The 15,880-nt window shown below is 35.5% G+C and overlaps 1 protein-coding gene across 10 annotated transcripts in view; it reads right to left on the bottom strand.

Moving 5' to 3' along the window:
- Window positions 1–4,222: 4,222 nt before the first annotated feature.
- Window positions 4,223–15,880, bottom strand: part of CSNK1G3 (casein kinase 1 gamma 3) — a 69,344-nt gene continuing 57,686 nt past the window's right edge. For 5 of the 10 annotated variants that reach the window (XM_086629973.1, XM_086629970.1, XM_086629971.1 and 2 more), the window contains 3 exons: window positions 10,680–10,786; window positions 10,290–10,313; window positions 4,223–4,277 (listed from right to left, as the gene is read on the bottom strand). In XM_086629973.1, coding sequence (XP_086486099.1) covers window positions 4,223–4,277; window positions 10,290–10,313; window positions 10,680–10,786 — 186 coding nt within the window. Of the gene's footprint in view, window positions 4,278–5,587; window positions 5,646–10,289; window positions 10,314–10,679; window positions 10,787–15,880 lie in introns of those variants that run through there. The other 5 variants (XM_086629972.1, XM_086629968.1, XM_086629974.1 and 2 more) reach the window with 2 other exon arrangements.

Genomic DNA, 15,880 nt, shown 5'->3' with positions numbered 1-15,880 from the left:
GTACAGTCCAGGATTTAAAAACTCAATCAGCTCTTAAATTCTAAAGCTCTTTTAGAAGGAAGTAAAAGACAGTTTAGGGATCACATATAAAATTGTCAGGTACAGTTATCACATCTCACTGGAACCTTGCTTCCTTACCATTCACTCTGTCCATCAATTGCTTCAAGTTTTCATGAAATTGAGTATGTGATTATCATCAAAAGTCAGGTAGCAATGATTTCCTTGCATCAGGCAACAGAAAAGCTCAGAGGACTGAGGTCTGCAGGACACAAAAAACCTTTCTAAAAATTAAATACTAGTCTCTGCCATAAAGTAGGCTATGACAGCAGCCTAACCACTCAAAACTTATAAAGCAGTTTCTTGTGCTGCATATTTTTGGTTGTCCATTTCAAAACCTAAGGGTTAGCTGAACACTCACTCAAGTGCTCTTCAGTAGACAGCAAAACAGAAGTGTAGTCTGAAAAATAACTTCCATCTCTAGCCATTGTAGTTGGTGGGTTTGTTGTGGGTTTTTTTAACAGTACTTTTAGATTCAGTAGCCTTTAATGACAACAAGATAATACTTCAGAGGCAACTTGTGCGAAGACATAAATAAGTACCTTAAACATCCCATATTGTAGTATGTGTGGCCACAGGAAGCCCCACAAGTATTCCGTAAAGCTGTACTTTGAGTAAGGTTCAAACAGATGTGGTAATAAGTCATGCAACAGCCTATCTTACAAGAAAAATAAAAACTGAGCATCTGAGAACTGAATACATTATTAAAACTATACTACTTCCGTTCCTATTGCTCATCTTGAAAACTTAAAAAAGAAAGATACTCTTGGAAAACGTACTATTGCATTTGATAAGACAATCAATGAAGCTATACAGTGGTTTAACAACCAATTCTGCCATAGAATGGTTAGAGTTGGAAGGGACCCCAAAGATCATCTAGTTCCAACTCCCCTGCCATGGGCAGGGAAACCCTCCACTACATCAGGTTGCCCAAAGCCTCATCCAACCTGGCCTTGAACACTTCCAGGGATGGGGCATCTACAACATCTCTGGGCAACCTGTTCCAGTGCCTCATCACCATCTGAGTGAAAAATTTCTTCCTTATATCTAATCGAAATCTCCCCTCTTTCAATTTAAAGCCATTGCCCCTTGTCCTATCACCACACGCCCTTGTAAAAAGTCCCTCTCCAGCTTTCCTGCAGGCCCCCTTTAAGTACTGGAAGGCTGCTATATGATCACCCCGGAGCCTTCTCTATCTTTGTGTTTGAAACCCTTGAACAAAGCTACTAAAAGCTCCTAAAAATCTACTAAAAAGTACGTGGAGGTGTATTTTTAAGCACCCAGGTATTAAAATTCCAAGTCTCAAAAAGAAGTTCTGCAGAAAACTTTAGTTTGAACAAGAAAACCCTCTAACTTGAAAAAAAAAACTACTTGCAATAGTTCTGTAGATCTGCAAGCGCAAAACAAACAAAGTGCTAGCAATCTTACCTAGAAGTCTGGCAACCCATTTCACCTATCAACATATATGCCTTTTTGATATTGTATCGAATGCTCTACAGCTAGGGACCATCACCTCTACTGAACAAAAGGTTGTGACCGCAGAGCTAACTAATTCCTCCTTTTCTAAATACCTACCTGGCCAAGTTAAAGACGCATTTACTATGTATGTCACAGTACCTGTAATGGCTTTCATTCTACGTGGCAGAGACAGCACAGACTTTAATCCATGAAGACTCCAAGTAGATTTCCTAGTTACGAACATGTGCATTGACGCTTCTTTGATCTATTGTTGTTATTAGGTGTATTAGAGCACTAACAATAACACCTGTTATCTAAGCAAACATATCCATAACTGCAATGTTGAGGTAGTATTTCGAGTAATATACTTTCAAATTCCCTGCTATCCAAGATTAAAACCGTTCAGCAACTCTTAGAAGAGCTTCCACTATTTCATCTAAAACTGTAGTAAAGGGGGGAAAAAAAGGCAAGTTTTAAAAAACTATCTTTATTTTTTTGTCTTACATTTAAACAGGGATGTATTTCATTTTTAGACATCCAGCCAATGTTGACTTCATTAATTTAGACATAAAAATATGGATATAAATGCAAATCATGTTGGCATAACCTGAACATACCCGCATTAGTACTGACCACTTTGCTTTGCTAGAAGAAAACGTTCTTCAGCATTAAAATCAAGCATTTAAAAAAATATTGCTGAAAAGCAAGTGCCTAGATACTGGTCATTTCAGCAAATAAACAGCTTTTATATATTCAAATATTTTAAGTTCGTACATACACACTTTCTTGTTATGTGTATGGAGTTCAGATCATACAAACACTATACAGATCAAAAACCTCTGAGAATAAAACTGATCAGGTGTGTGAGAAATACACGTATCACATGTACTTACAAATCTTACAAAGCAACAAACTTGGTCAAGTACTACAACAAAGGATGTGTTTTCGTAAAAGAATGGTCAAGCAACCTCCTATCTTCTCAGCTCAAATAAAAACAAGGAAATAACTGTATGAGTGTGTGACAATCAGTAACACGAACTGCTGGAGTGGAGACTTACAACCTGCCGTACAGTATGTTTTTGTAGGCCAAGTTAATTTTTTTTAAAACAAAAACTTAAGATCATGAACAGCAATAATGACAAAGATGAAAGTATACATATGAGCACGTAATCCAAATAATAAAAAACACTTTCGCTTGTTAAGGAAAAATAAATTACAAAATACAATTAAAATTAATGTAAATGCAATAATGAATTCAAAGGTGTGCATTTATTTTAATACACATTTAAAATGCTACCACAAAACAGATTAAAAATAAATAAGTATGCCAAAAAGCATGTGTGGATAGAAAAAAAAAGCTAATTAACTCTAGAAGAATTATAAAAAAATTGAGATAATCTGAGTTTTGGTCAACAAATCTGACTATTCACTTCCATCTTTCACACCCCTTCTTCAAGTAACTGGCAGCTAAACATGACAAAAGCACACCTCTGTCATTATGGCTTTAAAGGAAGCATACACTTTCTGAAGAAGAAAACATAAAATGGGCTGCCTTGTCTACTGACCTGCTGGTTTGTTCATAGTGCAGGCACTTCATTGGACTGTGGGGAAGTACCTGACACATCCTTGTCATCCTACTGTTAATAGTGACATTACACTGAAAGACAAGAAATTTCCAGGAAAAAAAACTTGGGAAATTTTGGGTGCTGTGGGCTAGCACACAGAGAAAGGGTACTTTCATTGCATTTGCTTTCTTAATCAAAGAGCAAAAGAATTTACAAATGGATCTCTAACATTACATGGCACATCCATATTTTCAAGTTAAAGATGTTGTCCATCACCAATTATCTTAGTGAACATACAGGCTTTAATACTGATTCCACACTTTAACCAGACTGGTATTTATTTCTTATTTTGTAACTCCTCTTTAGATTCTCTTTTGAAGGTAATTCAATCTTACTAACATTACTGGAAGCACAACTTAAATTATACAAACTTCTGTATTCTTTGTACAAACACTCGTCATTTTCATTGTACTGAAATTCCATCATAGGCATAACAAAAGCAAGTCTTCAAATTCAGAGGCTACTGGAAATACTTTCTGTTCATTAGTATTACCAGCATTTAGGCAACTGTCAACACTTAAATCAGCCTCCTCAGTATCTCTAGACAATGAGTGTACTACAGTATCACAGATAGGGTTTAATGCTAATACAATTTTACTACAGTATCACGAGTAAAACTGGGAGAAAATTAAAAAAAAAAATCAATGCAGGTATCAAAAAAAATGTTAAGATTTTTTATTTGTGCATCTGTATTTTTCTTCTGCATTTTGAAAGAAAACTGCTTTTGATATGCTGCTACCAAACTCAAACAGATTTATGACATCTCTCTTCAGCTAAAACACTGCTAGTATTTCCTAGGACAGGAGTAATACTTTTCAAGTTTAGTTTTGCTGAAGATACTGTTCATTTGTACCATTTCATTGGTCCATTTGTTGATGGTCAAAGAATAGACGAATTAAAGAAACAAAAGATGGGTGCAGGAGAACCAAATCAAAGCACACAGACATGATATTGTTTTAAGGGAGTCCTTGGAAAACATGTGGCCATTATGGAGGGATTTTTTTGGTGATGGCGGGTTTCTTTGAGATCACAAGACAGTAGTCGAACAAATAAGCAACTTCCCATGTTCTGCTTAGTTCTAGTCATTTGTGGCGCTGAATGGTTTTCCTTTTCCTCCGCTTGAAAAAACAGCAGCACCTGCAAGTGTGACATGAATTACATAAGATACAAAAAAAAAAAAAAAAATCACAAAACTAAGCTCTGTTTATTTATTTCACTTGAAGTACGCAGTTTGGGTATAGTTAGCAGTACAAGGAACATGTTAAGCTCTATTGCAGGTGACTGATTTATTAAAGAAAGAAATCATAGTAGAGATATTTTTGACACATTTCACCTTTTTTTGGGAAAAAGTATCAAATGAAAAAAATTATAATAAAAATAGCTATTAAGTTTAGAGTATTGTGTGAGGGTATCAAAAGCATGGGCATCATAGGCTGACTTAAAAATGTGTTTTTAAGAACAAGGCATGTTCCATTACTTTAGTACTCTTTGACATTAACTGGTAGTACACCAAATACAACCCTGAGCTTAAGATTATGTCACCTGAACTGTCCTAACACAAAAAAACAATTTGAGCTTCCTCTGTCAACCAGAACTTGGAAATACCTTCCCCAGGGCTATTACCCAAAATATTTTAGAAGAAAATGTTCATGAACAATGTAATTAATGTTCTCATTCAGTACTGTGATGACATTACTACAGTGAAAAAATCACAGTTTTGAATATATTAATGTGTACTGACATTTTTCTTCTGCTTTATTGCATACTACATGAAGGAAACTAAAACTGACAAATACTGCGAACTTCAATCAGCAAACAGAGACATCTGAAAGTAACTGAAAAAATACTATGAAAGGAAAAAGAATTGGAGGGAGTTAGTAGCAGGTAATACAGAGGAGGACTGCAGAAGTTCAGGAAGTATTTTTGAAAATAAACTAAACAGGAAAGTCACAAATACACAAAGAAAACTTTTTCATTTGCATGTAATGTTAGCCTTATTTTAAGCAATGCCTGGTTCCTGACCACCACCTTTAAAATTAAAACTTCCACTTTAAATAAAGTATTCATAATTTGCAATCAAAAGTGAACATGCAAGCTGTCTACGTTAACAGAGCTTGCCCCATGAAGTTCTGCAGTTTGTTTACTGAATTCTCACTTGCAGTGCTATATACGTAATAGTCTTAACATTTTCACAGACGTGAAAACAGAAATGTACTGCATTAATAGCCTATCAGCAAGTCCTTAAGTTCATCAAGCGTTTTATGTCACTAAAACTCAAAAAGAATCCTGCTGATTTAGTTTGGAATATAGGAAACAGGGAAAGCACTTGAAAACCAGGGAGAATAAGGGTCTAAAAATAAGGTTCTACAAGGGGTGAGAACAACATCCAAAGTAAGGGGAGACAGAAGTTACCTTCTCAAAATATCCAAGGGCACCCTGTCGCTCAGTCATTGAAAAAGTAGCAGTGGGCAGAGGCAGACCAGAGCTGCTCTGAGAGTTACATAACTTTCAGTAGAAAAAAACATTGGTTATTGATGGAGAGGAAGCCCATAACTAGAATTCAATAGGGGCAACTAAATATATAAATATTTTTACAGCTAGCAGAAGTATCATACTGTATTTATTGACTTTAAAGTACTTCTAAAAGAGACATCACTGGTTTTGAAGGCTAGTAGCCTGCAACTGAAATTCCCCTATAACTATGAACCCTTTTTCTCAGCATCTGTCTTCAACCACTAACATTCATTATCACTTAAACTTTGAATTTATATGCAGATGTATAGAGTTCAATTTAGTTTAATCCTTCTTTCACCGCAATCTTTTCCCAAGTATTTTATATACATACATATAACAAACATTGTATCAAACCAAAGCATTTTACAATAGTCTCTCCCTTTCATGTGAATTACCCTACGATACGGCAAATGAGGAAATCCTACCCTGGACTATGATGGTAAATCACTTTTTTACCTGTTTCAGATTAGGAGGCATCAAAGAAAGTTTACAGAAAAATTTTGTCTTCGTTCATAATTTTAGTATATAAAGAACACAGGTTACATAAGTAACTGTAGGAATATGAAAGTGTGGCAGAGAGTTAACTTATATTCTAGAAAAACAATACAAAATTTTAACTCTTCACTGTTTAACTACATTTTTGCTTATGTGGAGAATGTCTCATGGAACAGGAGATCAAACTTCTTAAATGTTTAGGACTGCTTGGATTCTCTATGTAATTCTAGGACACTTCAGGTTTTCTTACTTTCCTTCCCAGAAATTTTAACTTGTCCTTGCTACGAGGATATACTGTCCTTTGTTCCTTCTCCATAGCCTATTGAGTTCGCTGCTTCTCTGTCAACCAGAGAAGGGCATCATGCAATAGGGAACTCCAGAGTTGTATCTTTAACAAACATAAAGCACTGCTTTTTTAATCTTGTCGTCTTCTGGAGTTTGTATAATACTATTACAAAGACAATAATTTCTATTAACAGCTTCTTTTTTTTTTTTTAACTTATAAGAACTATTCAACTGTATTCTAGTCCAGGGAATTTCACTAAGTGCTGAAGACTGTTACTTGGTGTGGAAAAATAAATCCTCTATTAATAAATAACATATCTAAAAAGTGTTAAAGGAATGCAAATTCCATAGAGCATTGTAAACCACAGGACTGGCCTGGAACCTTACTGAAATGTATATTTATCAGTCTAGAAATGCTAGACCTGTCAAACCTTCCAAGGCCAAATAAATGCCATTTTAAAATATATGCACATTTACATGCGAATAAGACTACACTGCCTGATAATAAATTTCAAAGAAATGTAACCCTGAAATTAGAGATTGAACCCTGAAATAATCTCTTGAAGATATGATTTATAACAGAAATGCAGACATGTTCTTGAGAATACTGTCACTAGAGGGTGTCATTATCACTTTTATATATATATTACATTGCTTGAAGCCATACTTACAGCTACAGATAGGGGTATTATTAACGAGTATTAAACCACAAATTTATCATGTTGTTCAATAAGCATGAAAAATGTGTAAGAACAGATACGCTTTGAAAAATTCTAATTCTAGGAAAGGATTTTTTTTTCCCTCTTTAAAGAAAGCATTTAATGACTGTCAGTCTCTTTCTCTGTAGGGTACAGAACACTTCTATAGCAGGCAGTGTAATATTGATGCATGAAACTCAACGACTTACTTTTCCTGTACAATCTGAAGTGACAATTGACATACTATCTGAGGTAGCAATCTCAGTATTATGCTTATGAACATTTCTTGTTCTACTTAAAACACAATCCTACCTTTTTTCTGTTAGATACCTTTCCCTCTACCACTTAAGCAGTCTCTTGGCACAACATGCTAAAGCAGCTTCATTTCTCATTTCTGTTTAGAGCATTGTGGTTTTGTATTTGTCATCTAGCATGTGGCAGCATGTCAGTGCAAGATTATTAATAAGTGTTTAAAGTGGCAAAAAGAAAGCAAGATTCAAAAAGGACAGATCATATAATCTTTTCCTGTTTGCCCTTCTCTGTCTTTCCATGGCAGAGTTATCCAAACTACACATGCTTCATAGAAGCAACTCTTCTGATGGCTAGCAAAGAGTTGAGGAAAGAAAGGCCTATTGCTCAATGATAACTGGAAGATCCTCTGTAGAAGATAAGATCTACAAGTGTCAAGGCAGAACAGTGATCAGGTTAGTTTTCTCCTTGCTTTACAACTCCAGTAACAACTGAAATAGGGCTGAAAGCTACTTTTCTACAAAAACAAGAAACCTCTCAAAAAACTCAGCAGAAAAAAAACATACATCACCAAAAAAAACGAAATCCAGCACCCACTGCTAAATCATGCTTGCTGCACATGCTTGCTGCACAGTAGCACCTGAGAGCATGACGATGACAAGGGGTAAGATTTAGAACATATATTGCATGTAAGTACGTAAACATGAATCAAACAATGGAAGCGTTGGATGAATGCCTCAAAATAACAAAATACTTACTGAAAAAAAATCCTTATCTTTTCTGATTGAGAGCATCTCACTGAAACGGCTACAGAAGATCTAACATTCAGCTAAACGGTATTTGTGATATTTTAAATCACACATGATAGGGCATTCTTTCTTCCATCTTTTAAACCAAGACATAGTCATGCTAAGCTTCTAAAACTATGAACACATCTAGAACAAAGAATGAAGTGTTTCTAAGAAATACTCAAGTTTGTCCCTGCAGAGTATGAGGAAACGTTAGAAAACAGTTATCGGCAAGAGAGGTTAACTTTGTTCATGTTTTCAGATGGAGAAAAGATTATGAAAGAGGCACAAAGTGAGAGCCTTTTGATAAAATGTTTTAAAACAACAATGCTAAAACCAAAAATGTCTGTATAACAGACATGAAAAATACTAATACTTGCATTTCCTTACACTCTTCAGCAGTGTAAAAATCTATAAATGGATTTAAACGTCTCACAATACCTTTTGATATTAAGCTTGTACCTATGCTGTTAAAACGTAAAATTACCTGAACCTTCTAAAATATTGTTACTGAGGAAAGACGGGTACTTATAGATTGATGTCTGACAGCAATGCTGGGGCAGGGGTGTGGGTGAGGGTGTATGTGTGTTGCTTTAATTACTGCTAAAATATAAAAGAACTATTCCCCAAAAAATAGTGAATGAGGAAACTGCAGTTTAAATAAACACCACTGGAAAACTAATTTGTGTGTTTCATACTGAAAAAGGAGATTAATCTAAAGATGAGGATATTGAGACTAGATATTTTTGTCTGTAACAAAACCAGTAAAGACTAGGCCAAAAAGGTCAAGGACAGCATGTTTATCCATCAATTATTCAAATCAGGAAATAAAGAGCTACACTTCTAAAGCAGCTGCAACATCCTGGCTTCTGCAAATTCACCTAGTTTCTGTAGATAATTAAGTATAGGTTTAAATGTGCTAAACACTACTCAAAACTTCAGAAATTTAATCTTTTTCTGTGTGTACATAAGCAAGGTTATCACTGCACTTACCCAAAGGGAGAGGACAGGGAATTTCTCTATGAGCAGTCTATCAACATCCTTGCTCTTTGGGGTATTTTTTGTTTCTTTGTTTTAAATATATATACATAAGAAAATTAAATTCTTGACTGAAAAATATATATACAGTACTCTGCAAAGATGGCAAATAAAGAACTGGTCTTTTAAGCGCTCACAGAAAGCTAGTGCACAACCATGGCAAAACAGACACCTCCCTTCACAGTTTTTAACTACACATACACATAAATCTTGCCAACCAAAATCAGAACCTACGGAATAACTGTTTCAAGAAAAACTTGTACTTTGAGAAATTGTATCCTTTCTAACAGTCAGGAAAACAGGCCCTACAAAACTTACTGCTATTAAGGAATACTTACTGCATTTTTCTGCTACTAACATATCCTTCACACTTGAGTGCCTCTATTTCATAAGCTAGATCCATACTCTTGTAAAATCCTATTCCAAGCACAATTCTAAAACATGTTGAAAGTTATACTGCCTTTAGCTATCGAGAATATTTTTCTGCACTATTTTGCAAGTATGGCTTTACTACTAAAATATATATTCATTAGCTGTCCATCCCATGTTAACAGACCATAGCACTTTTCCCTTTCATGACACTGTAACTTTAAGGAAGTCTGAAGTTATGCTTTAGTAATTAGTTAGCAGGTTGTCAAAGACTAACACTCTGGCAAATACTACATTTACACAGCTAACGGGCAAAGTTCAAATATTTGCCAGCATTTATTACTTGTTCATACAAGTGAGTTATTTTCTAGACGTTAAAATACTAGCTGGCTGCTGCAGCATCTGAAAAGAACGTTTCCCCCTCTAAAACAGGATAGCAAGTAAGAAAAAAATATTCTACTACCCACTAAAAAGGGTTAAAGTACACCACAGACTACACAACTTAAAAGCAAGCAAGATTTGAAGCAGGCAAAATAGCTCCTGAAGGTGGCTGTTTGTTTGTAAAAACAGTTCATTGTTTCACAATATTAAAACATGTTTTGTGATTTCCAAATGGACTTGTTATTTTAAAGTTCTCTGAAATTAGTTTTAAACCAAATGACAAGAAGAAAACCCCTGGGGCTATTTGTGCCTTCCTGTGCTGCAGAACTCACCACATGTTCAACACTTTCTGGCAGCTAAACAGAAAGAGAGTAAGGGAAAAAAAGAGAATCAGAATGCTACATAGGGAAAGAATTTTACACCTTTAGTCCATAACTTTTGGTAGTCTATTTTAAAATAAATACTTCAAAACTAATCGAAATATCAAAAATGCATGCATTTATCTAGTACAGAGATCTGTTATTGAGGGCTTAGCCTAAAAAGCACAAGTTATAGAAAGTTTATTACTTAAATATTTAAAGCCAAAATTAAATATAGTACTATTGTTTTGCCCCTCACCAGTGGCTATTCAGTTTAGATAATATTTTTTGAACAATTATACAAGAAAAATCTTGAAGTAGCTGAGCACACAAGATCCAAAGAATATAAAAAGATGGACATACTTAGTTTCATCCATTACTTCTACTTCTGCAGGAGCTGTGATGGGTGCGTTTGAACGGCCTGCAGTTGGGTCATCTGTGTTCAGTTCTCCATTTGTTGAGCTTACTACCTGAAATCACCAGAAATACCTGAAATTATGCTATACATAATAACATAATAGCTAAGACATACATTTGTCGGTTCCTAAAGTTACAGTACATCTTCAAAATTGATCAGTTTTGCTAACTCCATAATTATTTTTATTCTAATAATAGTATCTTTTCCAAGTTTTATTTCTGCATTCCTGCACTCCTGACATTTGCCTTTCATATTTACTAGCGGACCTGACAGCCACATGACAAACCTGAAGTAAGCAGACTAAGCAAAGCAATTCTGTTGATCAGGTTTGCTGGTCTCCCTCGTGTCTCACCCTACCCCTGCTTCTTCAGCATATTTAAGCTGCTTAGCTTCCTTCTTTGTGTGGCCCAATTCAGTGGTATCTTGAAGAGTATTCGCCAGAAAAGGGGAAAACTAAGACATTCTTTAGAACTAAGATTGTAGGTAGTGTTTGGTTTTCACTCTTAGAGCACAAGAACACCTACTGCTGTCAGGGAGGAAAAAAGAAAAGAGAATTAATCTTCATTCCCATTAATTTCCTCTCAAATTCCTTTGTAAATTCTTGAGCCACCAAGACAGCTCTGGTTTTCCGGGAATGTTTGTTTTGACTTTAAACCAAACGGAATCCACTATTCTCTCTCTCAGTTCCTGCCAGTCTTCCTGCATGACAAACAGAGCTATTCCAGAGGCCTCTCCCTTATTCATCTCACAAAATCTGCCAGGAAGATGGTTAACTGAAGATAGACAAATACGTATCTGGTCAGGGCAGCTGACAGTGCTAACTGACCCATTAAATTATCAAGAGGTCTACTAGCTACAAAGTAGCAGCAAATGCTTGGCCAAGCAACATTGCACAAAAATATTGCTCTGGCCAAACAATGTAAGAGCTCGCAGAAAACATCTGTAAAACATATTGGCCATAGGAAAGTCGATCACTGGTAGTTTATACTTCAAGATTCTTACCAGCTACTGTGTGAATTTCAGAGACTAAGGTAGAAGAAAGCAGAGACAAGGAAACTTATCACAATAATAATACTCTTCGCCTCACCCTTCCAAGCTCTCCTCTTAATGCAGCAGTTACATCTCACCTATTTATAACCAGAGCTAATAGACCCGACTTATTAAGGTTTGCTTTGTGGTTCCTATCATAATTCACGAAGTACAGAGCTTCAGAAGTTTGCCAAACTTAAGCCTTTTTCCACGCCATGTGCCTACATCAAGCTGAGTTTTCTTCTTTGAGTTTCACTAAAACAGAACTCATTGCCAAAAAAAACCTGCAGCCCAATAACAAAACAAAAGGAAATATGTCTGATACTGCAATAATCTAATTATTTAAATTTTAGTCAATATAACTGAAGAAATTCTGAGAGATTGGACCTGATTTCTGTGATGAAAGGTAAGTCAGTGGAGTTTCAACCAGGTAGCCTAAGCTTAGTTCCGTATCATAGGGATGGCAAGAAGAATTAAACATTCAGTGACAGAAATACATAGGAATTGTACTTTAACAAATCTTAAGATGGTGAGTCAGGCATCTTAAACTAAACACTCTTGCTTAGTAGATTTTTTTTTACAAGTATCTTAATATGTCATCAGTGTCCATATTTACTGATAAAGGGAAATAATACGATCCCAACCATCTCACCAAGTACCTTACTGTGCTGATAATTTCATTGCTTCTTGTGAAATAGCCAGTTGTAATGGTGATAAGCAGAACAGAAACATACAGTGTTTGCTTTGGGAAGCACTTGCTAACTACGACAGGATTGCTCGTGAAAATGTAAGGGTAAAAAAAATACTACTCAACTTGTCCACCAACGAGGTTTGGCTCCAAAGGACTCAAATTGTAACTACATAATTAATCATAAGTACAGTCTGCCTCCATATAAAGCAATGCCACCCAATTAAGGTTGTAGTCAACCTTGCCTGCAGTCCTAATCATTCAGGATTTCTGCTCCATGATCTAGATATAAAATGAGCTTTTCTAAAGAGATCCTCAGACCTGTGCTCAAGGTTTAGTAACAACAGTTGATCAGAAGCAGAGGCCTTTGTTTTCAGTTTACTCAAGTCAGGGTAGGGTACATCAAGAAACAAGACAGGTATACGCCCTATTATGGATGGATGGGAAGCAAGCCCATACATCTTGGCATTCTTGACTGTTGTACAGAACAGGTGAGAGTTCGCACAAGTATTTGCAAGAACTCCTACTTTCTTCTCTTTTCCTGCAAAAAGCAAATGAAAACATTTATGACTTTTACTCCAACAGCAAACACACTGCCCAATTCTAGCATCTAGGGAGACCTTTCACATGGCATTTTTTTAACGCTTCTTTCCTAGGACTTCTATCTCCTTAGACAGAAGATTCAAAGAAAGTGATCAAACTCAAGCATGTACGCATTCCTTATTTGAACAGGAACATGGAAGGAGAATCTAAAAATCCTTCCCACATTATTAATCTAGTTATTAATATTATTTTTCAACAATAGGCTGAAAAAATCTGTCGTTCCCTTCTGATGAAGAAAACAGTCAGGAGAAAATGACAATATTCTGACAGGAACAAAACTGTACTTAAGCAGGTTTTTATAGTCTGCCCTTCTATTTTAGAGAGTCAGATAGATCAGGAAAAAAAGGTTTGCTACTCTGGTTTAAGATTCATGGATGGTTCTTATCAGCCTTTGTCAATAACTCTTCTGGTCTCTTTGGAACTTCTGGCAGTTGTTAAAAGAACATCTGCAAGATCTGAGCAACTAAAAACTAAAAACAAAAGTCTTCTGGTTTATGACAGGTTTGGGTGGGTTTTTTGTTTGTTTTTGTTGTTGTTTTTTTTTCTTTTTAAAATGACAGTTAGTTGAAGTCATACTAATCTAAGCTGACATCAGCTTTAAAGGAGCGATAACAATCTTCTGCTTAGGTCAATGCACTGCCATAGGGTAACAAAGAACAAAGTTTATTTCAGGGTTTCTCAACACCTTTATATGTTTATAAAAGAGGAAGTAGAGAAGTTGTAACAATCTGTCTGGTGATTCTTTTCTTGAAATTCTTCAAATTGACTTCAAACCTGAATACTGACAGCGGTCTCCTTTAGCGGGAGAAGTCTTTATTTTCAACACAGCATTTGTCCTAAGGTGTTTTTTTATTACAAAGAACGTTTTCTCTAAGAAACTTCAACACAAACTCTAGAAACCCTCTCACCAGATAATAGAACACTGTCCTGCCTCACTGTGGTTTATCTCTATCAAACAGATAAGAGATCAAGGAGAAAGAGACCTCAGTCCTTCACATATACATACAGCAGATGCATCCACTACACGCACAACCAAACACAGTCAAGTGTAACTGCCTGTAGCATGGCTTATTTTAGATGAGGGAAAAATGAAGTTCATCTTTCTGGAAAGAGTTGTGACCTCTGAAAGCCCAAGTGAACCAAAGGATATTAGCAGTTCAAAAAACAACATTAGTCATGCTTCTACAGAATCACCAATGCCCTGAGTTTCACTCTAGTCTACTACTACTGAAAGCAGCTGTCAGAACGGTCTCAGTAAGTTGAAGAACTAAGAATTAATATACCTGGAACAGAGCAAAACACTCACCTTTAAAAAACCTAACAAAGACTCATTCAAAGGAGTGCAAGAGAGAGGCAGATACGTTCTGTACCTTGCTAGAACAACCTACAATGCCAGAAGCTAATTCTCTGTGACATCAGTAAAATATTTTGCCATCTGACCAAAAGTACATTTGCTAAAAGACTAATAACGCAGGGTAAACAAAGCAGTTAACACTTGTACACTCCTGCTCCTGAGGCATATGGGCTTAAGTTAGACCAACTCTTAGACTTTTCTCTCCCAGACTACATGCCAATCACCTCAAAAATGAGCACAACACAGGTAGAAAGACATGGGAATATAACAAAATTGAACAAGAATAAGTCACCTGGAAGATAGCTTTATGCACTGAACGTGTGGTACACCAAATTCTGTAGCCAAGACGTACCACAGATAAGGCACAAAGAAGATTCATCATAGTGCATCCACGTAAAAAGCTAAAACTTTAGGAAACGAGAGAGAAGAAATGATATACCAAACCTAGCAGTGCAAAAAGACAAACTACTAATTTCATTTCTCTACTTATGACTGGAGTTGGACTCGATTTCCTCAGTAGCCTGATGGAAGGTATAATTCATCTCTTAACAGATTTGTATACTATTGTAGGGAAAAAACGTGGATATTGAAGTTATCTTTTTGCACCTAAAAATTCTGTTAACAAAAAGTACATGAACATTTTTTCTATGAACAGTCATAGAATTAGGCTTGTGAAAACTAGCATTTTAAACTAAGTTTCAAATTAGAAGTGTTGCAATATTGAAGATTAACTTAAGTTACTCACCTATATACAAGTGGGAGATTAACCACTAAACAGAAAATCTAAACCAACTTTAAGCATTTTGGTAACAGATTTTATCCTGGTTTAAATTTAGTTCCTACAAATTTAATCAGTTCTTTAAAAGTTTAATTTGAAGAGCACATACATAAAGGAACATATGCATCACATTGTCTGTTTCTTGCTAACCTCTATGTCATAAGGCAAACAAACTTACAATACTAGACCTGCTACCTAATAATGAGATGTATTAATTGTGGAACAGATTAGTTTCATAGATATATGGTCCTTTAGAAGCTTGATAAAGGCAAGTTACAGTACAACAACGTTAAACCTGAATACCAATTCGTCAAATAGTAATTAAATTTTCAGGCTAGCCCTGTGCTTTGTTTTGGTTTAATATGCAAAATAATCTTTTACTAGTTATGTTCAAAAATCTGTCAGAAAGTCTCTCATAAAACTGATTTTGCTGATTTTCACGTTTATAATAGCACTAAGTAATTGCAAAAATTTGAAAAAGACATAGAAAATAATCCTTCATTTCATTAATAATCTCAGTAACTCAATTCTCCACTCTTCAAAAAATAAAGCCAGCCTTCATGCCTAAGCAACTCACTAGTGATACTACAGAATGCTGTATTTTACCTTCAAAAAGCTTCCAGTTAAGACAAAAGAATAAAAAAAAATTTCACACTACCTTTTTAATTCACAAAACCTTAGGGCAATTGATTTG

The sequence above is a fragment of the Tauraco erythrolophus genome, chromosome Z (assembly GCF_009769465.1).
Source record: "Tauraco erythrolophus isolate bTauEry1 chromosome Z, bTauEry1.pri, whole genome shotgun sequence".
Classification (NCBI taxonomy): Eukaryota; Metazoa; Chordata; class Aves; order Musophagiformes; family Musophagidae; genus Tauraco; species Tauraco erythrolophus.
Note: the sequence above shows the minus strand (reverse complement) of the source record. Positions and strands in the feature narration are given on the sequence as shown.